The following is a 27,684-nucleotide window of genomic DNA, read 5'->3' on the forward strand; positions in this document are numbered from 1 at the left end:
CCCATGCCTGCAGCCGCTGCCCAAGGCTTGGTCCCAGCCTTTCTGCTTTCGAGGAAAGAGCGCGGTGACAGAGGGACAAGGCGGTGACAGACAGTGAGTCACTGCAGTGACGGAGAATCACCCGTTTCCATGCTCAGAAGTTGGTAGCTATTTATTGCACTTGAACACCAAGAATAAAACTGACACTCGCCCTCCCTCCCGCACCCACCCCGCGCCCGGTCCCCCCGCCGCCCTCCCCAGATAGAGCATCCGATTGAGCAGTGATCATTCTGTTCACAGCCACAGGTTCCAAATAAAACAAAGGAAAAGGAAACAAAACCACACACCCCCCCAGAGCCTCCCCCCCCCCAAGCTCCCGCTGAATCCAACACGGTCACACTGCTCAACAGTTCGAGTGCACTTACTTACAAAAAGAGAAGAGAAAGGCTTCAGCTGCAACCGCACGGACTGACAGACACGAGGGGACAGGCAGCCACCCCTCCCCGGGGCCTGATCTTCTGTTACGTGACAAAGCTTGGTAAACTCTTCGTTATAATATATCTTTTTTTTTTTTTGCAATCATCTTAAATAAATATTTCCATAGAGGTTTCCTGTAAGTATATATTTTTATATATATATATAATATATATGAGAGAGAGATCTCATTTTTAATTCTTAAATCACTGTTAACATTTTCCCTGCTTGTCCAAAAAATGTTACAAAAGCCCTAAAATTGTGCAACAGTTAGAAAAAAGGGACAACAACAACCCAAAGAAGGAAGGAGCCGCTCCATACAGCCCCCTCCACTCCCTGTGACCTGCAAGAGGGAAGGACATTCAGCCAGGAGCTGGTGGGTGGCCTTTAGGGGACAGACTGCAGAGGGGCCATCAGCCCCTCCTCTAATGTTCCACAGCCTGTTCATGTCTGGGTTTCCCTGTCTGGTATGGATGAGCTGGGACCTGTGCCTTTGGAAATGGGCAATGTGAGGTCTGTACCCTGCTAGCAGGAGGATGGTTGTTGCATCAAGACAGTGGTGTACACCATGAGATGTGTCCTGCAGTAGGGAAGAAGGGTTAGCCCTTCTCATCAGAGGAGATGGTGATGGGATCTTCTGCTAACAGACACGTCTTGGTCCGTGGGGCTATGTGGGTGCCCTCTCAAACATGGCACTGCTCTTTGCTGGTCCTCCCCAGCGATCCTGTCATGGGCTGCAGAGCAGACCGTGAGCTCAGAATGGGAGCAGATGGTTGCTGCTGCCTGCTCCAACCTCTGGGGCTCCATGGAGGCAAAGGGAGAAGAGGCAGGTTTGGGGTCAGAGAGGGGTTTGATGCCTGGAAAAGAGGACATGTGCTTGGGGTGGTGGGGACAGGCAGCTCTCCTGGCCGAGCCTGGTCGGGGTAAGGAGCAGAGCACCCACTCCTCCAGCAAAGAGCAGAGACCCAGGATGGCCTCTTCTTCTTCCGGAGTGGATGCACCAGCAAGACCTGAGACATGATGATGTTGCAGCTGAACCCTGGCATCCAAGAAGGGAAAATAGGCCATGCCCAAGCTCACCATGGAGCTGGGAGCCTGAGGCCACCACAGCAGGTGCTTCCACTCAGATAGCCCCTATGGTCTGTGAGAGGTGGAAGAGATGATCTGTTTGGAGGACTTCTGAGTTGTGTTTGACCTGGATGGCAGGCAACCAGGTGAGTTGGGCTTTGTCTGTACTAGGGGATGAAATGTGCCGCAGCCCGATCTCCAGCCTTGAGGCTGGTGGGGATCCAGCAGGTCCATGGTAGTAATCTCCATCCCAACAAGGTAGCCTTGTCCATATTGCTTATGCCCTGGTCCTTGTCATCCCCAGAGCCACGGTGGGATTGTTGGGGTGATGCCAGTTAGCATGTGCCAAGGACAGTGCCAGCAGCTTAAAGGTACAGACATAACAGCAGCATCCCTGGCTCTGTGAGCCAAAGGAGGACAGTGGCAGTTGATGATTATGTTGTAGTTTTCCTGCAAGTTTAGGAGAAACCAGGAAATATGAAGGAAGACAAGAGACAGAAGCTGTTCACCATGGCTACTGAAAGGAAGGGTTAGTGCTATACCAGTGCTTGCTCTGAGATGCTCTGGGGATACAGGAACCTGCTCTGGAGAAGCAGGGTGAGGTGGGGAAGAGAAACCAGGCAAAGCAGACCCCTAAAGTGCAGGTGCTTAATGCTGCCAGCGCGGGCAGGTTGGGAAGTTGGGTCTTCCTTGGTCAGGCTCCAGCTTGACTGGAAGACTAGGAGGAGTTGAAACCCCAGACTCTGCTTCCCTTGGAAAGGATCAGGAACGTTTTAGGTGTTACAAGGACATCCAGCTGCCCCCAGAGGAACCTGTCCCTGGAGAGATGACCGCAGGGAAACCTCAAAGAGGAGAAACCACGTCCGAGAAGACACCTCAAAGCCTTCCTGGCAACCAAGATGTTCGTCCCTACCAGTGACTGCCCAAAGTGGGCTTTCAGTGAAAGGAGATTGTATCTATCCCACCATCTCACCCTCCATCCCTGGCAAAGTCCACCACACCTCCTGTCCCAGTCCATCCTCCAGTAGTGTCTGCTGGAGCAGCTTCACCCTCACAGCCCACCTGAGGTCCACAGCTATCCGCAGCTCCAAAGCCAGGCTGAAATGGCATCTGCACTATAGCCCCTATGCAGGGCCCTGCCGTGACCTCCTCTGCCCTCATCCATCTCATACTGATCCCCAAAACCACTTCTGACACCTGGAGAGCCTGAACATCAGAATGTGGATGAGACACTCACTGTGGCTGGCTTCAGAGCCAGCGCTGGAGAGGGAAAGAACTGTGAAAAAGCCAAGTCCTTCCTTTAGAAATGAAATAAAATCAGCACTACTTGACTACAGGAAGAAAAACAGGTCTGTAAAAACACTCAAACTCTACCTTAAAAGCTAATCCTCTCCCTGCATGGATTTCCCTGCTTTGGGGCCACCTCTTGCAAGCCAACACAGCTCCACGGTCAAACAGCACAGGTCCACCAAGAGCACAGAGAAGAACATTCGCATCTCCTACACACATCACCAGCAACCACCGCACCGCCGGCACAGCGGGACACAGCAAAACACCTCTCAGGGCCTGTTCATGCCCCAGCAGTTTGGATTTCTTCCCCTCTATCCAGTGGGAAAAGAGTTTTGCAGTTGGCAGCGATGGGGCTGCGTTTTGCACAGCAGCCGTCCCTGCCTCGACAAGAGAGCAAAGCATTCAAAACCACAGAAAAGGCAAAAATACACGCTCAGAATTTACATGGAAAAAACGTTTCCTTTTTTTTTTCTTTTTTTCCCCTTTTTTGTTTTTTTTTTTTTAATGTCCAAAACAAGCATTTTTTTGTTCATTTCTTTGTTTTTCAACACACGCACTGTCTAGAAAGTTAAACACCATGCAGATGAAAAGAGTGGAGCTAGAAAGTTCCCCCGGGGCAGCAGCGCTGCAGGAGTCTCACCTCAACGAGCAAAGAGCTTCCAGTTGGAAAAAAGAGAACAAGAAATGGAAGAATTGCCAGGAAAATATCCAACCTTGGGCCTCTCCCTGACAGCAAAGAGGTGAGACCAAAATTCCCCTTCCCGGCCATGTCTTCTGTCCTGAAAGCCATGTCCTGGTGGCTCCCCAAGAGCCACCGCCTGGGTTTACCCTGCAGGAAGACCCATGGGGTGCGGGAAGGCGCCCCGGGAAGGTGCGTGCCCCTGGAGATGGGTGCCTTTGCCCACCCAGTGCTGAAGGATGGGATGCGGTGGGGGCTGGCAGCCGCAGGACCCCTGGTAGGAGCATCGTGGCAGCACAACCCGTCTCCAAATGTAAACGCAACGAAAAACAGCAACCCCAAAAAATTCCCTCCCCTCCCCGCCCTAAACAGTTGAACATTTCTAGTTATTACATAAAGATCCATTTCAGCAAATACTCAAAGTCAAGTTACGAAATACACGGAAGGTTGTTCTCCCTATAAAAAGGCATGCGCTCAAAGTAGAAGACAGCTAAAGGCTTGTTTGTTTTCTTCAAAGCACAGAGTTTTGTCACTAAAGCTCGCATTCCTCGTTGTCGCTGGAAGGAGCTGGGTGGGTGATGGAGGTTTGCGCCCCGAATCCATGCCCTGCTCAGCTGCCCCCATCCCAGCATGGGGAACGCTGGGTGCTGCATGCGAGGGGCAGGGGTGGAGGATCCAGAATGAGTGCTGGGTGAGGAGGAGGGCATAGGAGAGATGCTATCACCATGGCATGGCTGGGAGAGCCCCAGCTCGCGGCTGTGCCAGCGCAGTGCTGGGAAAGCAGTCGTCTTTCTCCTCTCTTCTCCCAGCTTTGCTGGTCCCCGCTCCAACGGGAGAAGGAAGGAAGGAGGGAGAGCATCCTCATCCACGCAGAGCCAGGGCACAAACCTACTCGCTTTCCTGGGAAGGAGCCAGCCTACACTCCTGGGAAGGGGAAATAAACAGATAGCCTTTACTCACCCATCCAAACACTGTCCTCCTCGCCTGGGGGCGCGTGGAAAATGGACTTTGCAGACGGTTTAAATTGTGCTTTCCCGGCCGAGGCTGTTGGGAAGTGGGAGCTCAGGTCGGGAGCAGGCAAGAGCCACGGTGGCAGATGGGGACCTTGATAGCAGCAAAGCAAAATCCACTGCACACAGGGAGGGTACAGCACGGAGTGGCTCCAAACTACCCCACCGCCTTCCTCTTCCTCAGGGGGCTCCCGGCAGAGGTGGGGATGGAGGCAGATGATGAGTCCGAGCCCAACTCAGGAGACGTGCTGGGTTTGTGGGGGGGGTCCCACCAACGCCATGCAGCTGAGGACACATCATCTCACTGGCCAGACACTCGGGTTTAGGTTCATGGTTTCTCTTTTCTTGGTTCATGCAGAGGAAGGGGGCCCCGGCGGGGTGGGGGGTTCGATGGGATGCTTGCACGGTGCCGGCAAGGCTGTTGCGTGTGTGCGGTGAGAAGCGAGGGGTTATTCCAGTGGGAACCAAGCAGCAGAGCCAACAGCCAAAGTCCCGTAGGTGAAGATGTCGGAGGGGGTGTCCCCTTGGTGGTCAGTCAGTGACAAACCCGACACGGGCAGGACCGCGCTTCAGCTGCAAAACACAAACCGGGAAGAGAAGGAGCTTGCTCCGACCATCCCTTTGGCAGAGCATCCCTTTCCCCATCGCCTGCACCATCCCCTCCTTCCCCCCATTCCTCATCCCTGGAGCCTCACAGGGGTTACTGCGGTAGGACAGAGGGTGCGCCAGATCTGTGGAAGTGGACGATTTGCCATTTGCCATCCCGGCGGTGCCAGATGCGGGTCTCCTCGGACTGGGCCGTGCGGGGGATCCCTCCCGCGTCCACGTACTGCGTGATGCGGATGTAGGCGATGCAGGCGGACTCGTCTCCCATCAGGTGGATGTGGGGATTCAGGATCGTTGTGTGCACGGGTTTGCTATTCCGGGACCACACTGAAGAGGGCATAAAGACAAGAGGCTTTAGGGAGGGGAAGGAGTTTGGGCGGCTTTTGCAGTGTGGGAAGGGGAGATGCTTGGGTTAGGCTCTCTGCTTGGAGGGGCTGAGTCAGTGCTGCAAGGGTGGGTTCAGAATGGGTCCACCTAGCAAGCAGCTAACCAAACAACTCCTCTGCACACAACCTGTCCCCAGCTGACCTAACCGGCTTGATTCTCCTCCTGCTGGAATCTTCCAGACCAGCCAGAGACGCTCCCAAAACCACCCTTACCCTCCTCTCTGCAGCAAGCTGATGGAGGTCAAGACACAGCCGGGCCCATGGGAGGTGGGAAGGGTCCCTCAAGATGCAAGGGGGCTGCTTACGGTTTTCGAAGTAGAATCGGTGGAAATCCAGGCCTTCCACGAGGTTGCCCAGAGCCTCGGGCTCGAAGGCAGTCATCCCAGGGTCACACATCTTCCTGGGGAGGTAACAAGGGGAGAGAAAAAGGAGAGGTTATCTCACTGCTTCTGGCAGGAGAGCCTGCAAGCCTGTGCTCAGGATGGCTCCCTCAGCAAGTAATTCAAGCAGAACTCTGACTTCAGCCCTGTATGCTGCATGAAGCCCACCACACCTCGCCTCCAGCCCGCTGACTGCAGCCAGGACCCCAAGGAGGCAGGGTGAATTCTTCACCATTCAGCATCTCAAATTAAACCTCCCAAAACATGGCCGTCTTCTTTGTAAGAAATAAAAACAGCAGGGAAAATGTCATATTCTCTGCTCTGCATCAAAATATCCCTGCTGTGATTCTCTGAGGCAGGGATGAAGACCTGCACTTGCTCAGACAACGCTAATTAAATAGGCCTTGGACACAGAACTGTGCTCTGAAGAGCATCAGCTCAGCACGTATGCTTCCAAACAGCCTGTGGCAATCTGGATATAATGGATACCATGGATGCAATGTTCCTTCTTCCCCCATAAATCATGTTTACAGTTATTCATCTTTCTGCAAACCAGAAAATAGGCTCATCCATTATAATGAGACCAGAGAGCTATGGTCAGCTCAGTGTGAGAGAAGCATCAGGTTTGGAAACTGATGTCCCCTGCTTCTCTTGAATGGTCCCCATGCCACACCACCACATCAACCTGGTCACCCTGGGCAGCAGTAAAACCTCCTGGGCTGCATTGTCCCAGTGGAAGCACCCGCTTAGGGACGCTGAGCCCCCACCCCAGCCCAACCCCACGCTGGGCACACTCACGTGTAGGACTCAAAGTCACCATTGCTTATTGCTTCGATCAGCTGCTCTGTGACTTTAATGATTTCTTGCTTCCGTACTGTTGGTTTAAAGAGAAACAAAAAATAAAAGGAGAAAACAAAGCAGAAGTGCTGGTGTTGCAACATCAGTGAGATCTCTTTTTCTTGTTAGAAACAGACTGCATGGCTTTGGGGGATATTGGAAACTGTCCAGGGAAAAAGCAGGAGAGTGACTTGGGAGAGAGATGTGGGAAAGGGCTATCACCCCTGAAAGTCAGGGCAAAACAGAAAACCCCTGTATTTTCCTAAAGAGCAAAAGGGTAAACCACAGAGTGGCGAGCTGCCCTTGGCCCAAAAGTTGGCCATTGCCAGCTCAACTGAGAAGGGACTGGGCTTCAAGGGCAGGTTTAGCTCCCTGGGATGCAGGAGGAGCTGTCAGAGGTAACCCTGGGCTTATTAACAGCTCTCTGCTTCAAATGCAACCAGCATCATGCTTGATTTAATTATTTCTTTTTTGTATTGATTTGTAATGAAAGGAGAGGGAGCACGTTCCTGAGAGTTGTTCAGAAAGGAGCAGAGGGACACCCATCACTTCCCAAGTGCCGCCTGCCTCCGTGTCTGCTGTCAGGGAGCCCTTCCCAAGGAGGACTCATGTCCCATTAACTCTCATGTCAGGCCAAAGTCCATCTTGCTTTGTGCTGAGGTTGCTTCGAGAGACTTTACAAATTAGCACTGATATGTTATTCCCTGGGTTATTCTTAGAAAGCTGACTCTGGCAGGCAGGCGGGAGGCAGGGATTTCCCCTGGAGGCTATTCCCAAAGGGACATTTCTTTTGGAGAAGCGGGTAGCTGGGCTGCTATCCCTGCAGATTCCTGCCATTTCCATGCCTGCTTTCAGGGAACATCCCTGGTTTTGGGACACCCCATCCTCCTCGCCATCAGAGGACCAATTTCTGAAGGGCCCTGAGGCAGCTCGATGGTGGTGGGTTTCTCCATAGCCAGTATCTCATTAGAGATGGCCAGACTAACAACCCCGGGGCACCCTCTGAAGCCTCCTGCCCGCCTCCCCGGGTGTCCCTGCCCGTACCTTTGGTGTCTTCGTCCTCGATGGTGGTGTTGGTGCTCTCCGACGATTCCTGAGCAAAGAACAGAAAGGAGGGACGGGGCGGTGAGAGGGGCCGTCTCCCTGCGCCAGATGGAGCTCGTGTGTTCGACAGCCCCCCGAGTCCGACCCGACTGTGCCAACGGTCGGGACAGAAAGCAAGGAAAACGCCAGCAGGTCCAACCCGTCCTCAACCACAGCTCTAGGGCAGCGCTGGCAGAGCCCTCCCTGACCTCCACTCCTTGTAGCCAAGGGCACAAGAGCTGGGCTGTGGAGGGTCCCATAGGAACGGCGCTGCCTTTCCTACCGACACCTGTGGGGACAGAGACGGGGCAGGTCCAGGGGGGTTTGGTGGGTTCCTAGGAGCGTTGCCGGAGGGGCAGGGAGAGGGGCTGTGCAGGGGTGGAAGACACCATGTTGACTGTACGATAAAGAGAGAGATGTACAAATTAACAGCGAGGAGGAGCTGGGATGAGAAAGAGGGGACTGTGCAGGAGTGAGAGAGACCACACTGACCGCAGAGTAGGGAGAGAAATGTACGATAAAACAGAGTGCTTCCAAGACCCACATGGACCACCGAAGGCTGAGACACAGCTCTTTCAAGAAACAGCTGAGCACTACACAGATTTTGGGGGGGAAAGAGGGGTTCTGACCCCCTGTCTCTCTCCAGGAGCCCCATCAAGGCAACTCTGCTAGCGGAGCTAGAGCAATGGCTCTGCTAGCTCTTCCCAGCAGAGCCTTGCTTATGTATTACCCATAATACCCCGATGTAGGTTGGCAAGGTGTCCCATGACCATACAGTCCCCGCAGAGGCATGGAAGGTGTTTCTCCAAGGCTCCTTGGACCGATGCAGCCTGCAGACCTGAGTCAGGAGAACTGGGAGAAACGGCATGAGAACCCATCAGCAAGAACCAGGGCTGGCTTCCCACCAGCCGGTGGCCAGCAAGTGCCTGCACCAACCCTGTTAATGGGGTTTGTGGGTGATACGGCTTTGAGGATGTTCCCTCCAACCCCGGTGTCCCTTCTTCCCTACCCCGAGGTAACTTCCAAAAACGGGGGGAGCTGGAGCATGTGGAGGCGCCCAGCAATATCGGCATTGAGGAAGACGAAGGACACTCACCATTAACTGAACGCTGGAACTGGACTTTCTTTTCTGGAAAAACAAGGAGAAGAGATGGAACAGGAAGAGACACAGAGTGAGAAAGGCTGAAAGCAGCACGTGAGAGGCAGCAGCTCCTGAGCCACCCTTCGTTTTCCTCTTGGAGGGTCAAACGAAAGGCACGGGGGTGCAACATGGTGCTCCTGTAGGGATGTGCTGCAGGCTGTGGTGCTGGTGATGCCATGCCAGCTCCCTCCCCACTTTCCTGCTGGCACCTTTCACTCCTGACCTGACACAATTTGTGGTGTTGCTCATCTCAAGGACCTTGCTAGTCCAAAAGGGAGTCCCCAAGCCATCAAGCTCACAGGAACAGGAGTGGCACGCTGAAAAGCTAAGGCAGCTCCACCACCCTGCAGCCTGTGTGAATGCCATACTGACATTTTAGGCTCTGGGGCTGTTCTGGGTGCATCTGCCCATGCTACTGACTAGTGTGGAGATGCTCAATTAGCTTTGGACCTAGACCACTACTAGTCCGACTGGTTTAAAGCCAGTATTGCTTTTGCTACTCAACCCCACAAGGCAGACACACCACGTGGGAAGCTGTCCTGAGCACAGCTCCAGTGCTTTAAATCAGGACAAGTCTCCTCCAAAGAGAAGACCTTACACATGCCCATATTTATCTCTGTTCCTGACCATTACCACTAGGCTTTAAGGCTTTGGGGTTGGATGACCCCATAGCCACATTTCTGCTTGCAACCCCAAAGTGTTTCTGATCTCTCTTTCCTTGCTGTTCTCTGTTTCCTATCTCCATCTTTAACCTACCCAGGAGACAGCAGGATGTGCATGCTGGCCTCATGCCCTTTCTCAACCTGTGGCTCCCAGGGAATGAATCACAACAGGCAATAGGCAACACCATCGTGCAGGAATCAGAGGCTGCAGTGCCAAATAACGAAGTATTTACCAGCACATTTAACGGGGCACTGGCTCTGCCTGCCCGCAGAGGGAAAAGCAGCACACACAGTGCAAACCTCTTGGAAAAGCCCATGGAGCAACCCATTAGGGTGTATGTGTGGGCTGCAGTGTAAAAACTGTTGATATCCATTCCCCCTCACTGCTCCTTTCACATCCTAAATGGCTCCCAGCAGCAGCATCGCTGAGTTTCCTGCTCTGTCAATGCAGCTTTCCCCTCCCTCGCCAGGTCCTACATTAATCCTCATTCCTCCTCCACCAAAACAACAGATGTCCTAAAGGGCAGCATGAGCTGCAGTATTTCAGAAGGAACCTCATGTGAAATGGAGCTGTTGGAGCGGGGGTCTCTGCAGGGAGGGCTGACAGCTTCTGCTACCCAAGGATGTGAGACGGGGCAGTAAACTGCAGAAGTTTCAGACGCAACAGAATGCAACACAAAGCAGTGACCGCGTCGAGTCTGGACATACAGTAACAGGATGCGACACGGGGCAGTGAGCTCATTAATTTAGGACGGGACAGGATGTGACATGGGGCAGTGAGTTCATTAGTTTACAATGGGACAAGATGTGACACTACACAGGGCAGTGAAGGTATCGCAGCTGCTGGGACCAGAAGACTTCCCACAGACCCCAGTGCAGGGATCGAGGGGGAGTTTTGGTCCCGTGAATGCTTTTAGTAGGGGAGGAACCTCCTCAGGAGGGTGTTTTGAGTCCTCAGAGCCTGGGCTAGCAGCATCCCAGTGCTGGAGGACTGCGTGGTCAGGCTGGAGGGCAGCACCAGCAACCTGCTGCCCACTGCATAGCTTTAGGCAGGAAGAGCAGGGATTGTTGCCTGGAATCTGCCAGCTCTCATAGGAATGGTCAGTCCAACAGGTTCCTCCAAATGGGGACAACAACTCTTCCTGCAATGAACTACACCACATGGCCTGACTTACAGCCCTGCTCTGAGCAGGCAGGAGCATTCCCTTCCCACCCTCCCAAGGCAGGTTTCCATGTTCTTGCCCCGCTTTTCCAGCAAGATGGAAAGAAATGACCATCAACCAGCGATGCCCTGACATGTGCCAGCTGCCCACAGTGGGCCATCAAAGCTTTGCCCAGAGCACCCAGCCTCCCTGTGCCCTTGCAAGCGGGTTACACTGTAAGTCCCCCCAGGTTGAGCATGGGAATGAGGTGGGAATGGTAATGCTGAAAGTGGCCAACACAAGCAACCTGTTGGGAATGAGTTTGCCTCTACTTTGTCTTCTCTTCTACCTCCCTGGCCATCTAGCCAGGCTATCTCACCTCCACTTGCTGGAAAGGGGGCAATAAAAATGCAAACTCATTCTCCAGAGCTCGTACACCCTCTTGAGCTGAGTGTTGGTTGATAGATTGCTCTCAGGATGAAGCCTCATGCTCTGCTTTCCACCAAAAAGGGGCTGAGGACTGGGAATACAAACCAGGCTCTGAAACCAGACCCTCCTCAATGAGTTATGATGAGCCAGAAGCCTGTTTACCCAAAACAGCTATTTGCTACAAGTGCCCCCCTTCCCAGGATAACAGCTGCCCTCAAAGCTACTTTGAAGTCCAAGAGGGAGTGTCCTTAGCAAGTTGGGCTGGCAAATGGTCTTCTACCACCACACCGTCCCAGTGATGCTAGAGATTAATTTGAAGGCTGTCTCTTTCTGCCGGACCGGGCCTGACGAAGCCTCTCCTTCCACCAATCTCTTTTACAGCTTAAAAACGCATCTCCTGATGACTCTCACAGAATCATATCATAGACTCATAGAATGCTTTGTGTTGGAAAGGGCCTTAAAGCTCATCCAGTTCCAACTCCCTGCCACGGGCAGGGACACCTTCCACTAGAGCAGGTTGCTCCAAGCCCCTGTGTCCAACCTGGCCTTGAACACTGCCAGGGATGGGGCAGCCACAGCTTCTCTGGGCACCCTGTGGGTGCCAGGGCACCCTCACAGGTAAGAATTCATGTTGCAGAGTAATGCTGTATGGGCAGAATAATCTGTTGTGGAGCTGAGCCCAGGTTTGGAAGGTTGTGCATGGTCTCAAGCCTTGCAGGCTTGTCCTGTCCCAGCTGCTGGGTCTGGAAAGAGTGGGAGAAAGACATTCCATCCCTAGACTCCTGACTCCACTGACCATTTGGACTGAGGAGGGAAGCAGCCGGCTGAGGGCTCTGCTCTTCCAAAGCCCTGCACCCCTCACAGCCCAGCAGCTGGGTCCCTATAAAGGGCTGGAGGAAGGAGAGTAGCCATGCTGCAGTCAGGCGTCCAAAGCTCTGCCTGACACTTTGCATCACTGCAAACGGGGTATGTGATCACACCAGCTCTCCCTGCTGAGTGATGGCTTGTATTCATGAAGGGAACAGGTAAAGAGAGAAAGACCCTCCGATGGACCATTCCTTCCTGCAGAAGGAGTTTGGCAGAGCTTGCTAACACTGCCAACCACCACCTCTCCGTATCACCAGAAGAAGCTGCTCAGCAGCAGGATTCTGCTGTAAGGAGCCACCTTGTCCTGACCTGGCCGCACATTGGAGGGTCAGGTGAACCTGAGGGCTCTGCAGGCCAAGAAAACAAGCACCAGCTTGTTTTTAGAGCATCATCAAGCCATTTATTCTGCCAAGGATCACCAAGTTCCTTTGCTCTGGCTGCACTGGGCGCAGGGGGCCAGCAGTGCTGCTGAGAGGGCTAAAGACACCCATGTGTCACCCAGCAGCACCCCAGCCTTTGGGGACAGGATCAGGGGGACAAGCCAAGCCCCACCAGCCACATGGTGGGGCGAGCAGGAGATGCAGCCACCCATCTCACCCAATGGCTGCTGCCAGGCTGAAGCCACGGCTGCAGGCTGCAAACCTGCCTTCCCATGTCCCCTGTCCCATCTCCTGGTCCAGCCTCTGCCTCTCCCCTTCCCTGGGGGTGAACACATTGTGCAGGCAATGGAACATTCCCCTCGCTCCCCTCTTTGGCTGTGCTGCAAAGCCGCCTGTGCACTGCTTGTCCTGGCAGGAGCCGAGCACAGGGACACACGGGGACAGCCGGGCCAAGAGCTGCCCTTTACAGCACAGGGTGTCGCGGGGACCGGCGTGGCACGGAGACCCCACCGCAGTGCCCCATAGCAGCAGAGGGGCAGGCGGGACAGGGCGGCGGGGAGGCAGCTTACCTTCACGCCGTCATTCTTCTTGTTGCCACCGCTCTTGCCTCCTGGAGAGAGGAGGAAGGAGATTAGGAGAGCCAGGCAGGGCACCAAGACCAGCAGGGCGAGGATCAGCAGCATGGTGCCGGGTGGCAGGATCCCACAGGAATAGCGGGGTTTTGTCCTCTCTCCAGCACAACCCCCAGGAGCTCAGGGGCGACCGTGTCGGCACCGTCCTGGCCTACCCCGGTGGCTCCCGTCCAGGGGCATGACCCATCTCCCAGCGTCACACTGAGCCCTATGGGCGGCTCGAGGCGGCCGGCAGGGCTCTGTGCGGGGGGTGCTGGTGCCCCAGCGTGGTGCAGCGCTGTGGAATGGGCTGCCCGCCTGCCGCCCTCTAATTTTAGCCCCATGCTGCCGGGATCATGTGCTGCCGGGCCGCCGACAGCTGCAGCCATGCACTGACAAGGATGGAAAGCAGGCGCCTTCCCCGGCACCCACCTCCTGGCCTGCACAGGGACACCCCATTCCTGCTGTGCCCCCAGGGCGCAGTGGGATCGGAGGGGCTCAGCACCATTCCCTGCCGCGCTCCCCTGTGCCATGCGTGGGACAGGCGGCGCTATGAGGGATGCTTTTGGGTTTCCTGCCCTTTGATGCTGTGTGTCCCGGCGGAGCGGGGGCAGACACCGGATCCCTCCAGCTGCTGGACTGCTCCAGCCCCACCACAAGCTGCCCACAAGTGCTAAATGTGTCAGCACGATCCCCCCATGACAAGTGCAGATACCAGCCCTGGACACAGCCATCTCCCTCAGCACCCGGTGGGGCCAGCAGCCCCCATCTCCTACACTTTGTTCCTCGGGTTCTTTGGCAAAGCACCCCAAAACACCCATCTAACACCAAGCAGATGCCACCAGCCGCCTCAGCCAGCGAGCCAGGCTTGGCTGGCTTGTCCCACCAATGCAGCACCTCTGTTGGGGCCATCCCCAGTGCTGGGGAGGGCTGGAGGTGATAGCAAGAGGATGAGCGCTGCAGTGACCCAGCTGGGAATGGCCAGGACCCGCTGATCCCTGCCTGTGGAATCCCATCTGCAAGGCTTGCTCCGAGGCAGCAGGGTGTCCCCTAGAAGGCACTGGGGCAGGGGAGCTTCTGGCTGCACCAAGACCTCTCCCAGTGCAAAGGTTGGCTTCCTTGCTCTGTCCCTGCTCCTTTGTCTCTGTGTAGCCCTCGGGATATAGGGAGGCAGGAGGAGATCCCTGCAGGATCAGACCCGAGGGACCCTGCTGCCATCTGCCTGCAGTGGAACCCAGGGACCTTTCCAACACTTTTGTGGTGCGGAGGATGCTCTCCCAGAGCTACAAGCTTCTCCAGGAGGACACAAAACCAGCTGCTTGAGCCCTGGCTGCCATCAGCACTCACATCCCCACCCTGGCACAAGCCAGATGGTTGGATGTATGCTAAACCTCTGGGGACTGCTGTGCCTCAGCCAGACACCCTTTCTCTTGCATCCCAAGCCAGCCTGGAGGTACCAGGTAACGTGGCCTGAACTAGCATGCCATGCCGTGCACCAGGCTGCAGCCTCAGCCCCACTGTGACACCCGAGGCAAAGCCAGCTCTCCAGGTACCCTGTGGGTTTGCCCTGTAAGACAAGGAGGTGAGCCACGGAGACGGCACCTACCGGAGAAGTTCCTGGTGGCCAGCATGGTGGTGAGGATGGCCCCCTGAAAGACACAGAAGGCAGAAGGAAAGGGTGTGCTGGGCCCCCTGCATCCCTCCGCTCCCCCCAGTCCCGAGGGAGGAAAGCCCTGCTCATCACCTGTCCCCGGCCACCTCGCTGGAAGGAAACAGGCCCACGGGATGATATCCTCCTGCCATCAAAAGCATCCCTGGGTACCCGACTCCGTACCCCCAGCGTTGGGTTGCATTCTCCAAAACTGCCTTCCCTCCAGGATTAAAGGGATATTAAATATCCAAGGGCATATTTCAGTCTCCTTCTGCCTTGGGATGTAGCACAACTCCACTGACTGGGGCTGGCAGCAAGGGGAGGCACCGGGAGCGGAACCAGATTTCATTGCAATTAAAGCCGGGCCAGCTAAGTGCAGCGGGACAGGGATTTTTCATGGGAGCCACACAAAGATCACCACCACAAAATGACATTCATAAACATGCTTCCCCTTTTCCAGCCGAGGCTACCAACTAGCTGCTCGGTGGATAATGAGATTACTTTGGACTGATTGCTTGCGGTAATGGATTACTATTTTGAAGTGTGTGCCTGAACTAATTTGATTACTTGTCTAGCCGAAAAGTAATAATAGTTTATAGCCAGTTTCTTTCCTTGATAATCCTGTTAGTGGCCTGCAGCTGTACTGCTCTGTGCCACATCACCTCCAGGCCTGGAGCGCTGATGGCTCTGACTGTGGCACAAAGCAGAGCTGTCCCGTTCCGTGTCTCTGGCTCCGGGGGAAGCATTGTGGTGTCCAGAGCCTGTTCCCAGCACCGTGCTGAGGCTCAGCAGCACCCAGGAGGTGGGTGCTCGGCAGTGAAGCCTGGGGAGATGGTGATTTCAGAGGGGGGCCAGGCTGCGGCACATGGCAGCATCCAAGAAGAGGAAGCTTGTGGGGCTGCTCATGCGGGTGAGACAGAGCTGTTTGCCTGTCTATGGATCATTTTGCTCCCTGGCTGCACAGTGGATTGCTCATCACGCAAAGGGGTCTCCCAGTGCCTCTCAGATCCATGTCCTACCCCAAAGAGGAGCTTTCTCGACACCGACTCCAGTGGCAAAGTCCTCAGCTCGGTGTCCAGGGCAGGGGTGTGCCTCCGTGCTTTCCTTCACCATGGCTTTCCTCTAATCCCAGTCAGATGCAGCCGCCGCTGCACTCAATCTCTTTTCCCTTCTTCACAACAGGGCTCCCCACGTGTCTGTCACCCCCATAGCACTGACCCAGAGGCCTTTCCCACATGGGGAACAAACCCACCAATGACCTGACCATGCATCCTACAGCCAGCTGGGAGAGTATGAAAATTACCTTCAGCTTCCTCCGAGCATTGAACTTCTTCAGACAGTCCACCGTCTCCTGCCTGTGCATGCATGACGCCACAGTGGCACGGTGCTGAGAAGAGAGAGATGTGGCTCAGAGCAGGTCCAGGGGGGAAAGGGCTCCCCCAGCCCTGCTCTCACACGCATGCACATGTGTGAGGTCTCCCGTGGCTGAGGCACAGGCCAGAGCTGCCTGCAGCAGCAGCACCAGCAGGAGATGAAACTTTAATAGGCAGCGGGAGATCACAGCTCTGGAGTCAGCAGGATCTGCTCTGGCAGGGGGGGATGCAGGCAGAGCTGGCTGCCCCCCGCGTTAACCCCTCGGCTGACCAGCTACATTTACAGAGTGCTCAAGGACTGCATGTGGTGTAACATCCCAGGGTTAAACCCACGGACTCCTCCTGCCTTTAGGTGCTGATTCAGGGCAAGAACCAGCAGCCGGAGCAGCGGGACACAGCGAGCAATGGGGAGGTTGCTGCTGGGGTGTGTGGATGGATAAACGCGAGCCTGGTCCCACCACCCCTGGGGAAATGCCCCCCCCCCCCCCCCGCCCAGTGTGTTGTGATGCCAAGGAACCAGCCTGTGCCCACCAGGGCTGGGAACATGTGTGTGCCTCCCATCACCAGCTCCCCGGGGACATGCTGTTTGCATTCACACTCCCGGCTTTTCTCTGCTGTAAAGCCTCAGGGAAAAGACTGCTCTGAGAGCACTGGGAGGAAGCATGCCAGGAACCATCTTCCCAGGATGGAGAAGAGAGCCAGACAGTATGTTTGATAACATGTGCTCCCAGTGTGATGTTCCCCCCTTGTGAACCCCCACATCTCCAGATCTTCAATCCCAACCGCTGAGTGCCACCAAACTCACCGATATCCAAGGGTGCTTCAGAGCCTCCGCTGCCGTGATGCGCTTGGACGGGTTTATGGTCAGCATCTTGTTGATGAGATCTTTTGCTTCAGGAGTCACTGTGTCCCACTCAGGGGAGGGGAACTGCCAAAGCAAAGAGACCAGGGTGAGAGATTGCAGGGAGCAGTAGAAGGAGCAGAAGCCCCTTGGGTTGGTTCTCCTGAAACCCTTTGCTGTTGCCCATTGGTTGGAGAAATGGTAGCAACTGGAAAGAGCTGCCAGATGGAAAACTGGAGAGCAGGAGTGGAGGAAGAAAGGTGGAAGGCCCAGGACAAGACCTATTTGTCCTGCAAAGTGGACCTGAAACATGCCAGTGTGCATGTGGGCATGGCAGCTTGGCCAGAGCAAAGGAAAGAAACTTGCTCCCATCTGTCTGAGTTTGTCCTGGTTGCCCTTCTGGAGCAGTAAGACTGCAAAGCAGGGACAGCAGGAGAGAGGGGACACCGTGAAAGGGGGGAGTAAGACAGGCCCACTCACATCATAAGCCCCAGCCTTGATCTGCTGGTAGAGTCGGTGCTGATCTTCATCCCAAAAAGGCGGGTACCCAACCAGCAGGATGTAGAGGATGACGCCTGCCCGGGAGAGATGTGAGATCAGTGGGAGAGTTCATTGCTGAAGGTACGAGCAGACTGAACCCCAGGACTGGCCCAACTCAAGCAGAGAAACTGAGATATTGGGGAAACGGGAGGATTTGCTCCCTGATTAAAAAGCAGAAGGCTCGTTGGGGGGTGCAGGCACCATGCACACCTTCAAGCCACGTGCCCTGGCAGGGCTGAGCAATGCCTCCTCCCCAGCACGGGTGGAAGAAAGCTCCCCTATGGCTGCAGCAGCGCAGAGACATTGCCTGACTCGAGCAGCGCTGCAGGGCAGAAGAGCCAGCATCCCCCTGCCTGGGGCTGTGGGTGCATGGCAAGGGGTGCCTCTGGACTGGGAAAGAGGGGTGCTGCTCTAGGGACAGCCCAGGGTAATGTGCCACCTCTTGGGTAAATCCTCTAGCAACTGTGACTCAGGACATGCTGGATGAACAGCCTGCCTCATCCCACGCAGCCCATCCAGCCCTCTCCTAGCATTTCAGCCCCGATCTGACTTACCACAAGCCCACAGGTCCACAGCTTTGCCATAAGGATCCTTCCGGAGCACCTCGGGGGAGAGGTATCCCGGGGTGCCAGCGAAACCTGGGACAGACAGCCCGTCACACAGTGCCAGCACGCAGCCCTATCCCCACACAGCTCACCAGCAGTGCCATGAGAGCCAAGAGCCCTGGTCCTGGCACATACCAACCCAGCAGGACAGGAATCCTCCCTCCAGAAACCTCTGTGATTCCAAACAGCAGGACAAACCACGGCTTTCTGTCAGCAGCAGCCAGACCCCAGCCTGGTGCGTCGGGCTGGAGTGCTCTGCCATGCACCTCCAGCACTTGGAAGAGGCTTTCTGCCAGGGTCTGCCCCTGTTGCTGGCTTGTCCAGCTCACCAGGACGTGTTGGTGGCTCAATGACTCCCTATGGAGCTGTTTGCCTGTGCCCTGGATCAACACTGGGCTGTTGCCAGGGGCACAGCTGGAGCCATCAACCTCCTTATCCGCTCTGCTCCCTAGGCTGGTGCTGCTGGGATGCTCCCATAACCCGGGTTCCGTTCCTGGGGATGTGCATCCCTCCTGGAGCCCCCCCTGACTAAACATGCCAATGAGAGCTGGAGCATGGTCCACCTCGGGCCAGTCCTACTCACCAAACCATGCTTGCTGGTCCCCCTCCACCTCGATGGCGAGGCCGAAGTCAGCCAGCTTGACAGCAGCACCCTTCAGCTTGGATGCCAGCAGCAGGTTCTCGGGCTGCAGGAGGAGACAGGGGTTGAAGAGGAGCAAAACATGGACTGTAAGGACCTCCCTACCACCTATCTTGTGTGCTGTTTCACCCCAGAGCTGGTCCTTGCTCTGTGGCTTTCCAGAAGCCCTACACGGTGTTCTTCCCTGCTGTTTCAGTTGCCTTGGAGGACGCTGGGCATTGCTCCACAGGGTTTTGCAGGACAGATGGGATCCCCATGTCCTCCCACAACCACTTCCCCTGCAGCTCCTACCTTCAGATCCCGGTGGACCACCCCCATCTGGTGGCAGTGCAGGACGGCCTCCAGGATCTGCTGGATGCAGTGGCTGTGGGAGAAAGAAGAGAGCTCATGGAAGTGCCAGCAAGGCAGAGTTCCCTTTGACACTTCTACTTGGCTGCATTTCACCCCCTGGCCCTCTCCCCATCACACTTCCCACCAGCAGCCCTGCAGCACAGCTCAGTGTCCCCCTCACCAAAAGCCACACACCCATGGAGAGCAGTTGTAACGCAGTAAGACCCCATCAGAGCTGATGGACACCCAGTCACTGTGAGCATGGGGGCTACAGCTGATCCCATGGGGTCCCCACAGAAACAACAGCAGAGGGGAGCAGGAGACCGGAGGTAGGATCATGGTGCCCACACAGATTTGGTCTCCAAACCCAGGTAGAACAGATGTGCTCCTCAAACATGGAGCTAACCTTCACTTCAGCCCCATTTCCCTGGCTTCCTCTAGCACTGATGGCTCTTGCTGTGTCTGTTGGCTTTGTATCTAGTTCATTAAACCCCAGCTCTGCTGCATGCATGAGAAAGGAAGGGAAAAAGACCTAGGCGATGATCACTTCTGCTCCCAAACAGCTGTGTGCAAGGCAGAACGCCTTTATTTACATGTATTTGATTTTATTTGCATGACACTAATAAGTGGATGGGTTATAAGTGGATTCAGTGCAGGCAGCCCATTAAATGAGATTGCTTTCTGCCTAGAAATAAGAGATATTTCCATGCAGACAGAGCTTACCATCCCCTTGGACATTTGTACGGGCTATGTTTATCCTGGGGGCAAAGCCAAGAGGCACAGTGATTGCTGGACAAATCATGTCCCCTCACACAAATGAGGCTCCTGCTGTCCCCTGGCAATGCTGCATGGACTGAAGGGGTGGCTCAGATGGTCCCAGCCCCCTGCCTTTACAGCAGGGTACCTGGAAAGTGCCAGCGGGATGGTGGGAGGAAGCAGAGCTCCAGCACATCCTCCCACCCAGCCTGTCTTGACTGGTTCTCCTTAGTGCTTTCAAGTGGTAAATGCCAGAGAAATGCTTGCAAATGATGGCAGTGTAGCTGCGAGGGGAAGGGGTGAGGATTATGTGGTGTCTGTGCTACCATGCTCCCGGCTGGGGCACCAGCATGATGCTGGGCTTCCCCCCTGCCAGCCCAGGGAGCCTTGGTCCTTTACAGGGACATCAGATGTGGCCTGTGCCATCAGCATGGGGAAGGAGGATGCTGCGAGCGGTGGCTGGCAGCTGCCTGACTCGGGAAACCATCCCTGCAGTAACACACACACTGTTCTTGGCGCAGGGGCTGAGTGAGTTAAAAAGAGTTGGGTTTGTGATCGGTTTTTTTTCACTACACATCTGGTTTCTGAGGATGTGCTGCAGAGCGGCTGTAAAACACCTCCCAGCATGGAAGGAACTTGTGCTGCAGAGAGCCAGATGTGTAAGACCTGGGAGGGAGCAGCTCACAGGAGAAGGGGACAATTGCTGTTCCCCTCCACAGCCCGGTGTGTGTCCATGCTCACCTGGCATCCGCTTCGCTGTAGTATTCCCTGGCCACAATGTCCTCAAACAGCTCCCCACCAGTGACCCTGCAGGAGAACAGGGCAAGTCGCACTTGGCCATCTCAAAGAGCTGGATTGACTTACAGCACACTCAGTGCTGGCACCCCCCCCGAAATACCACTGCACCGTGTGCAGGGGGAGCATTGGGTGTGCAGGGCAGGGACTTGTCCTTTATCCGGCCTGGGGGACCCCAGCTTGGCTCAAACCCAGCCTGTGGGAGAGGTTTGTGTGAAGTGATGGATAGGGGAGAGCTTGGGGACGCTGTGGGCGTGCAGGGTGCATTACCCAGGGGTGAAAGCACGCAGCTGCCAGTGGGTTAAGAGATGCATTTAAGTATTACTCACAGGTCAAATATCAGGTAGTGATGGCCCTCTTCAGAGATGCTGTCATGGAGCCTCACTGCAGCAGAGACAGAAGGGTTATAGGGTATACCTGGCTCCCATCCCACTCCCCTTTGCTCCCCTTTGGGCACAAGCAGGAGCTGGGGAAGGGCTGACCGGGGCTATTCCTCCTCTTGCTATTGCTGCTGGCTGGACCCCAGCGTGTCCCCAGCCTCGGGCACGGCTGCAAGGCTCAAAGGTCACATCCAAATCAGGGACTGCCCGGGGCTGGTGCCTGGCCGAGGTCCCGGGCAGCTGCTGGGCTATCTTGGGCTTGCCGAGGTCCCGGGCAGGCTGCAGGAGCGGGTGCCCCGGCCCTCTGCCCCATCGAGAGAGGTGCCTGGGTACAGGGACAGCTAGGCCAGGGCGCTGGGCTGACAGCCCAGACACTGACACGGCTCCTTGAGTTTCTGCTCATGACCTTCCTTTCCTCCTTGGGCGGTTGCAGGTCAGGGATACCCAGGAATTACCATGGGATAAGTTTCCTTCGGAGGCAGCACTCTTCCTGTCTCACATCTCTTCCTGTGGGGCTGCTCATCAAACTGAGGGTCACACCACGCCAGGTACAGGCGGGTGCAAACCTGTCACCCTGCAGCAGGTTCTGGTTATTCAGGCTTAGATCCCTGTTTAGATCATTCCACACTGCCGGCCTCTGCAGACCTCCTGAGCGCTCCAAAACCTCTGTCTGCTCCCTGGTTTTCTCTGACACACAATCCCAGCTTTTCTGCCTTCCTCTGCTGGAAGAAACATATTTCTTCCTGTTTCATCTTTCCTGGGAGGGATGTGGGGGTATTGCGCCTGGGATCTGCAGAAGTGTTCTGCAGTGGTCTGCAGAAGCCAGAGTGTTCAATGGGGGATTAGGTGGGTTCAGTGTGGATAGGGTCAGTGTAACCATAAGCAGATGGTCTGGATACATCCCCTGCTTTGGGAAGCCCCATTGCCTGTAGCTGCCAGGAGCCAGGAATAAGGCATAAGAAGGAGCAGCCGCTCTAAATATAGCCTGATCCTACAAGTATCTGTTACTGACCATAGTCACAAAGAGCCACACCAGCCAAACCACTCCAGCTCAGCACCGAGAGCCAAGGCAGGAGCAGGACACAGCTTCACGACTGAGAGTCAGAAGACGAGGGGTGCCCGGAGTTAAACCTCCAGGGCTGGGTACAGCCAAAGTTTCCCCAATAAGGCAAGATTCCCTGTGAGGAAATGCAGCTTTAGGAAACAGCAGCTCTCCCTAATACATCACCCAGTGCTGTGGATGTGCTGCAGAGCCACGGAGCTGCACTCGACCATCCGTGCAAGGCTATCTGTGCAGGGCTCTCCTGCAGGCACGGTGCAAAGCACAGGTTGGTTCCTCCAGGATCACAACCACAGCATGGCATTCCCATAGGGAGATGAAGGGACCCCTCCTCACAAGTAAGGAGCCAGCAAAGCCCCTCAGCAGCTGGGGTGCTTCTCCTGGGGAGGGATGGAGAGGTGTTTTCTGCTTTGCTTTCCCCTTGCTCCCCACAGCAGGGACTCCTCTTCCTCTCATTAGGGCTGGTCTGCAGTGGCAGAGCTCATTCCAGCTCCTGGTGGGTAATTAGCTGGCTTGTGCTGCATGCAAGGGAAGCTGGAGCCCAAGTTTCCAGGCAGCGGGAGCAGTGGGGGGGTGAAGGGAGAGGGTGTGGAGTGGAGAAGAACCTCCTGGGTATAAATAGCGGAGATTGGGCTCGTTAGCATCTCATGCCGTTAACCCCTTCCAGCCCTGTGCGTCAGGGTTGCTCTGAGCTTGCAGCCTCTGCAGGTCATGGCAGTGAGGTGTGCTGCAGGGATGGGGGAGAAGGGAAGGCAATGGGTTCCTTCATTTCTAGTGTTTCTTGTTATTCACACACTTTACAGCACGTTTCCTTCAGGTCTCAGCAATCCCCATGCGTATTTTGGTGCAAAGAAAAGGCTCCAGATGCTGACGTGACCAGGACAGGCTGCCCTCCCCACCAGGACTGCAGGGAATGGGTCCTGCTGGAGCAGAGGCAGGAGGAAGGACAGCAGCCGGATCCTGCAGTGTCCAGCACCCCAGCAATGCAGGGCAGAGCTGCCATGCAGCCGTGTGCCTCAGGCAGATATAAGCTGACAGGCTTCTTCCAAACTGAAATATTTATGGAGCGGGAGCCGCATGGCTGGTCCCAGTGGCCCTGGGTCTGGCTCCTTTCATCTGCTGCAGCCGTTCCTTGGGAAGGACAGATCCAGGCCACTGGGGTCATGGAGATGCTCAGCCAAACGGGAAACCTCCCAGCTCCTGGCTGCAGATTCCAGGGCTGCAGAGCTACTGTCCTACCCCTAAATGCTTTCCCAAAAGGATCCCACTGGGGTTGGCACATACTGGCATGCAGTGGAGAGGGGATTCATCCCCATTCCCACTGCCGGACCAACAGCATCAGCATCACTCTCAAAGCTGGGGTTTGGGAATTCTTTTTGCTGCAGTTTTTTCCCCTCCCTTCTCTCTCTCTCTCTCCTTCTGGCCTATTTTTGTCTTTTGCAGGGGCTCAGGAGTTTTCCTGAAACAGCTTTTCCGAAGGAGGCTACTCTCAGATGGACGGTCGGTGGGAAAGTCTTCACTTCCCCCCCGCCATCGCTCCTCCTACACGCCCCGTGCTGCTGCTGCTGCTCCGAGCTGCAGCCGCTTTTTGGAGCATGCAGAGGAACACAGCACCCGGGGAGCGGGAGAGGAGTAAAAATAGCCCCTTGCAGCCTGCTGGGGCCCCGCTTCTCCCTGAGGAGCTATGGCCAAGTGGGTTAGTTAGGACCAACCTAACAGTCCGCCCTGTGCACGGTGGAAGCCTTTCTTCCCATGACCCCCTTTGGAGGTGCTGCCTCCCGTGAGGAAGAGGAGGGATGGCTCTGTGGATCGACAGGGCAGGATGCCACCGATCCCCTTCTCTATCTCTGGGGTGGTGGTTGGAGCACAAGGGAAGGACAAACAGCCTGTGCTGCTGCAGGTAGGGTTACATTACTGATAGGGACCCCCCAGCTCTGGCAGGGGCATGGGAGAGCAGGGGGGCACGGAGCCAGCATGGAACAGTGGCACATTTGCCTGGCTCCTCGGCTGGCAGGCAGGGAAGGAGCAGGATGTGCTTACCGATGTTGGGGTGCTTCAGGAGGCGGCAGATCCGGGCTTCTCTTTCCAGCTTCTGGTGATCTGAAAGAGGCAACAGCCCTAAATTAGGGTCTGGGGAAGGGAATAAGCTGCTCTTAGCTCCTGCCGTGCTCTCTCGGATGAGCTGCCAGCACAGGGAACCTGGGGGGGATGGAGCAGCTGGCAAGGAGCAAACCCATCCTTTTTCTGCTAAAGAGTGGGTCTGGGGACATGTTCAGCATCGGGGCCTGATGGACAGTATTCCAGCACGGATGCAGCCCCCAGCCACCGATGCCATGGGCAATCCTGGGCTTTGGATGATCCCTCACCCTCCTCTCTCCCTTCTCTTTGCTGAACAGCCCCCGATCTCCTCCTGAATACCCCGGAGCTGCCCAGGTTATCACTGCCAGCAGCACTTGTTCTGTCTTCCCCAATGCAGCCAAGCGCAGGCTCTCAGCAAGGGCGTTTCTGGCCCCGCATGGTACAGTTTGAACTGAAGATAAAGCTGATCAGCGAGAGATGTCAAGCTGAAACGGGGCCATCCACTTCACTCCCTTCTCCTTCTCCAGCCGTTTCACATCAGGTCTTTGCTTTCTCATATCACAAAACCCTGGCTCTGAAAATCTGCTTTGCTTTGGTGCTGGTCTTCAAACAGGCAGCACAGGTCCATCTCCCCAGCTCTTGCTGGGCTCAGGGATGTGAGACAGCAGAGCTCTGGGCAAAGCAAATAGAGCTGAGCCAAAAAAGCCTCTGCCCTGGGGCAGCCCAGAATGATTTTCAAATCACTTCGTTTCTTTTTCCCTGTCTCTGCACTTTTCTCCCTCTTTATACACCTGCCCCAGCCACCCTGCGTGGAGGTGCCTTGTCTGGAGGCATTTCATGCTAGCGGGAACCCAGAAGTGAGGATATAATTAGGGCTGCTTGTCTCTCAGTGCTGTCACTGTTACCTTGCAGGTTCGCACCCCAGAGTCTCGCTCTGCATCAAACCAAACCTGGGTGTTTCTGATGCTGAGACATGAAGGTGATGCAGCCCCTTCACTGCCAGGGCTGGAGCTTCCGCAGGGCTCAGCATCACCCGTGCAGCAACTGTGGGGCTAAGCATGGGCGAGACACCCTGAGGCTTGGGGTGAATTCTGCAGCCTGGGATCTGCAAGCCAAAGGCTGGGACAGTCTTAGTGGCCTTGTTCAGCTCCCCACAATGTTCTCCTGATGGGGAACAGCCTTCCCAAGGTGGGACATGGCGACAGGGACAAGTCAGGGTTTAGGCTGTTGCTTTTCACAACCATTATGTGGTGGAGGGCAAGGACAGGATGGAAGAACAGTGTGACCAGTGGGGCAAGCACTTCTCTGGGGAATTGGGGAGCTCCTTTCTGCCTCCTCTTTGCTCCTGCCTGGCAGTGGCCATAGGTCACTGCTTGTCTCTGCCTCAGTTTCCTCATCTGCAACCTGGAGCCAAATGGCCCATGGGGAATCTGGTATGCAGCAAAGCTCCTTTGCTTGCTTAGAAGAGGCCAGAGATCACAGGGAAGGGCAGCGAATGTGACCCCCAGCCCTTTGCCACCACAAGCCGCCCGGCTCGGCTCCATCTCCTTGGCTGCTCCACAGCACCTTCAGCGCCGTGCAACCCCCCCAGGCGCTGCCCCCCTCTTTGTACCCTTGCAATCTGTCACCACCAAAACGCCTGCGAAGGCAAAGCCCGGCACAGGCGGCTTGGCGGGAGGCTGGTGTGCTTTGATAAAGTGCAGACAGCACGGGGAGGGAGTGGGAGACCAGCGAAAACCAGGCGAAGTGGAAAATGGATCAGGGAGATGAAAGAGGGGGGAAAAGATGGAGTGCCTCCAAAGGGGAAGGGACAGCGCTGGAGGGCCAGTGGCACCCAGGAGCGGCTCGGAAAGGTGCTTATCCCTATGGAGTGAGGGCTAGGGATCCCTGGGCACATCCCTGTGGCTCCTTTTTGCCTTTGGGGATTGCTCGCAGCCCGGGGAAGCGCCATCCCCTGTGGTAGCATTGCAGAACCGGGGGTTACAAGACCATCAGCAGAAGCAGTTGGTGATTTCAGCAGGGAAAATAACCCCGGTGAGGCCTCTGCAAGGGACAGAGGGACACGGAGCCACTGCAGGGACAGTGCAAAGCCCAGAAGAGGATGGAGAGGTGGGAGCAGGAGGGCGGAGGCAGCAGGGAGCCGAGGGAAGGTGGCTCAATCTGCTGCTCCAGGCAGCCCTAGGGAGGCCGGGGGGCATTTGCTGCGAACCCCGCTGCCGGCTGGGGTACGGGCAGGAGCCGAGTTCCGAGACCAGCACAACCAGCCCGGAGCCCCAGGAAGGGAATGGTCCACATCCCAGCATCAGTGCTGTGCTGTTTTAGCAGCACTGCGGGAGGGAGATTGCAAAGCACTGGTTTAATTTGAGGTCAGAGAGGAGTTTGTCACCGTCTTCTGCAGTTCAGTTTTGCCTTCGGAGGCGAACAGTGGCGTCAGGGAGGGAAACCAGGGAGGGAGTTAATTAAACCATCCCGGCAGGGAGCTCGCTCCCGGCACCCATCCTGCGCTCCCTGATGGACCCGGACAGGAGGAGCCGGCGCCAGGGGCACGGCAGCTTCTGTCCCATCCTCTCCGTCCTCCTCATCACAGCTCCTCTGCCAGATGCCTGGGGCAGAGGGGTTCCTGCCTCGGGGCAAGGGCTGGCTGAAGGTTTGCTGTGCCGGCTCAGCTCAGCCTTGCCTTTGGGAGCAGCCAGGACAGACCCACCAGTGCCTTTTCCAGGAGCAAAGCAGCCAACGTGCTCCACCAGAGCGATTAATGAGAGAGCAGCGAGGGGTGAGGGGCCACCTCCAGGCAGAAATGAAATCAAAACCCCACTTGAAGATCTTCCCATTTCATTGATGTAGGTACACACATAAGGGAACCTGCAGCCCCTGACAGCAGGGACAGGGGGTCACCTCTCAGAGATGGTGCTCCCAAAATAACTGTGTTACCCAGCGCCCGAGGCTGGCAGCGGTTTGACTTGCTGCAGGGCTGTAACCATCATTTTGCCGCAACATGTTGTGCAGGGTGGTGGTGGGGTCTCAGAGAGAGAAATGGGGTCCTGCAGCTCCACAAGCAGGTTGGGGTCTGGGAGCCCCCCAGAGCCCTGGTATATCCATATTATTGGATGGGATGCAGTGAGCAGCCACTTCACTGCATCCATCAAGGAGCTCAGTGTGTACCACATAGAGATGGGGTGGGATAAGGGGGTCCCCCGCTGCACATTAAACACCCCCTGCCTTGCTGCACATCAAAGGCATCATCCCAGAACCATCCAAAGGGGACCATCCTGCCGCACAACCCCTGCTCACCTCTCACCTCCCTGAAAACACTGCCAGCACCTACCTCGAGCAGACAGCTTCTTGGTGTTGATGATCTTGGCTGCATACTCTTGTCCTGCCAACACCTTCACGCATCTCCGCACGATGGAGAAAGCACCCCTGGGAAGACAAGAAGCCAGAGGGAGAGGTGAAGGGATTGACACGGGCAGGGGCACAGCTCAGCCCTGAATGTGCCTGTGGGGCAAGGGGCAGGGATGGGGCTGAGTGCTGGGCAGGGAAGGGGCTTAATTGGCTTCCCTGCACTGCTCTCCTTGGGAGATGATGGGGAATGAACAGGCGATTTGCCCCT

The 27,684-nt window shown here is 55.9% G+C and overlaps 1 protein-coding gene across 2 annotated transcripts in view; it reads right to left on the reverse strand.

Moving 5' to 3' along the window:
• Positions 1-124: 124 nt before the first annotated feature.
• CAMK2A (calcium/calmodulin dependent protein kinase II alpha) overlaps positions 125-27,684 on the reverse strand; it is a 33,091-nt gene continuing 5,531 nt past the window's right edge. The window contains exons 2-19 of one of the 2 annotated variants that reach the window (XM_030503546.1): positions 27,400-27,494; positions 24,036-24,095; positions 20,885-20,939; positions 20,502-20,567; positions 18,966-19,038; positions 18,618-18,720; positions 17,984-18,067; positions 17,370-17,464; positions 16,854-16,976; positions 15,979-16,062; positions 14,631-14,673; positions 12,983-13,023; positions 8,889-8,921; positions 7,754-7,802; positions 6,671-6,746; positions 5,798-5,892; positions 5,196-5,433; positions 125-5,073 (exon numbers count right to left, since the gene is read on the reverse strand). In XM_030503546.1, coding sequence (XP_030359406.1) covers positions 5,201-5,433; positions 5,798-5,892; positions 6,671-6,746; positions 7,754-7,802; positions 8,889-8,921; positions 12,983-13,023; positions 14,631-14,673; positions 15,979-16,062; positions 16,854-16,976; positions 17,370-17,464; positions 17,984-18,067; positions 18,618-18,720; positions 18,966-19,038; positions 20,502-20,567; positions 20,885-20,939; positions 24,036-24,095; positions 27,400-27,494 — 1,408 coding nt within the window. In that variant the 3' untranslated portion in view covers positions 125-5,073; positions 5,196-5,200. The remainder of the gene's footprint in view (positions 5,074-5,195; positions 5,434-5,797; positions 5,893-6,670; positions 6,747-7,753; positions 7,803-8,888; positions 8,922-12,982; positions 13,024-14,630; positions 14,674-15,978; positions 16,063-16,853; positions 16,977-17,369; positions 17,465-17,983; positions 18,068-18,617; positions 18,721-18,965; positions 19,039-20,501; positions 20,568-20,884; positions 20,940-24,035; positions 24,096-27,399; positions 27,495-27,684) is intronic. The other variant, XM_030503547.1, reaches the window with a different exon arrangement.

This window comes from Strigops habroptila, chromosome 12 (genome assembly GCF_004027225.2).
Source record: "Strigops habroptila isolate Jane chromosome 12, bStrHab1.2.pri, whole genome shotgun sequence".
NCBI lineage: Eukaryota > Metazoa > Chordata > Aves > Psittaciformes > Psittacidae > Strigops > Strigops habroptila.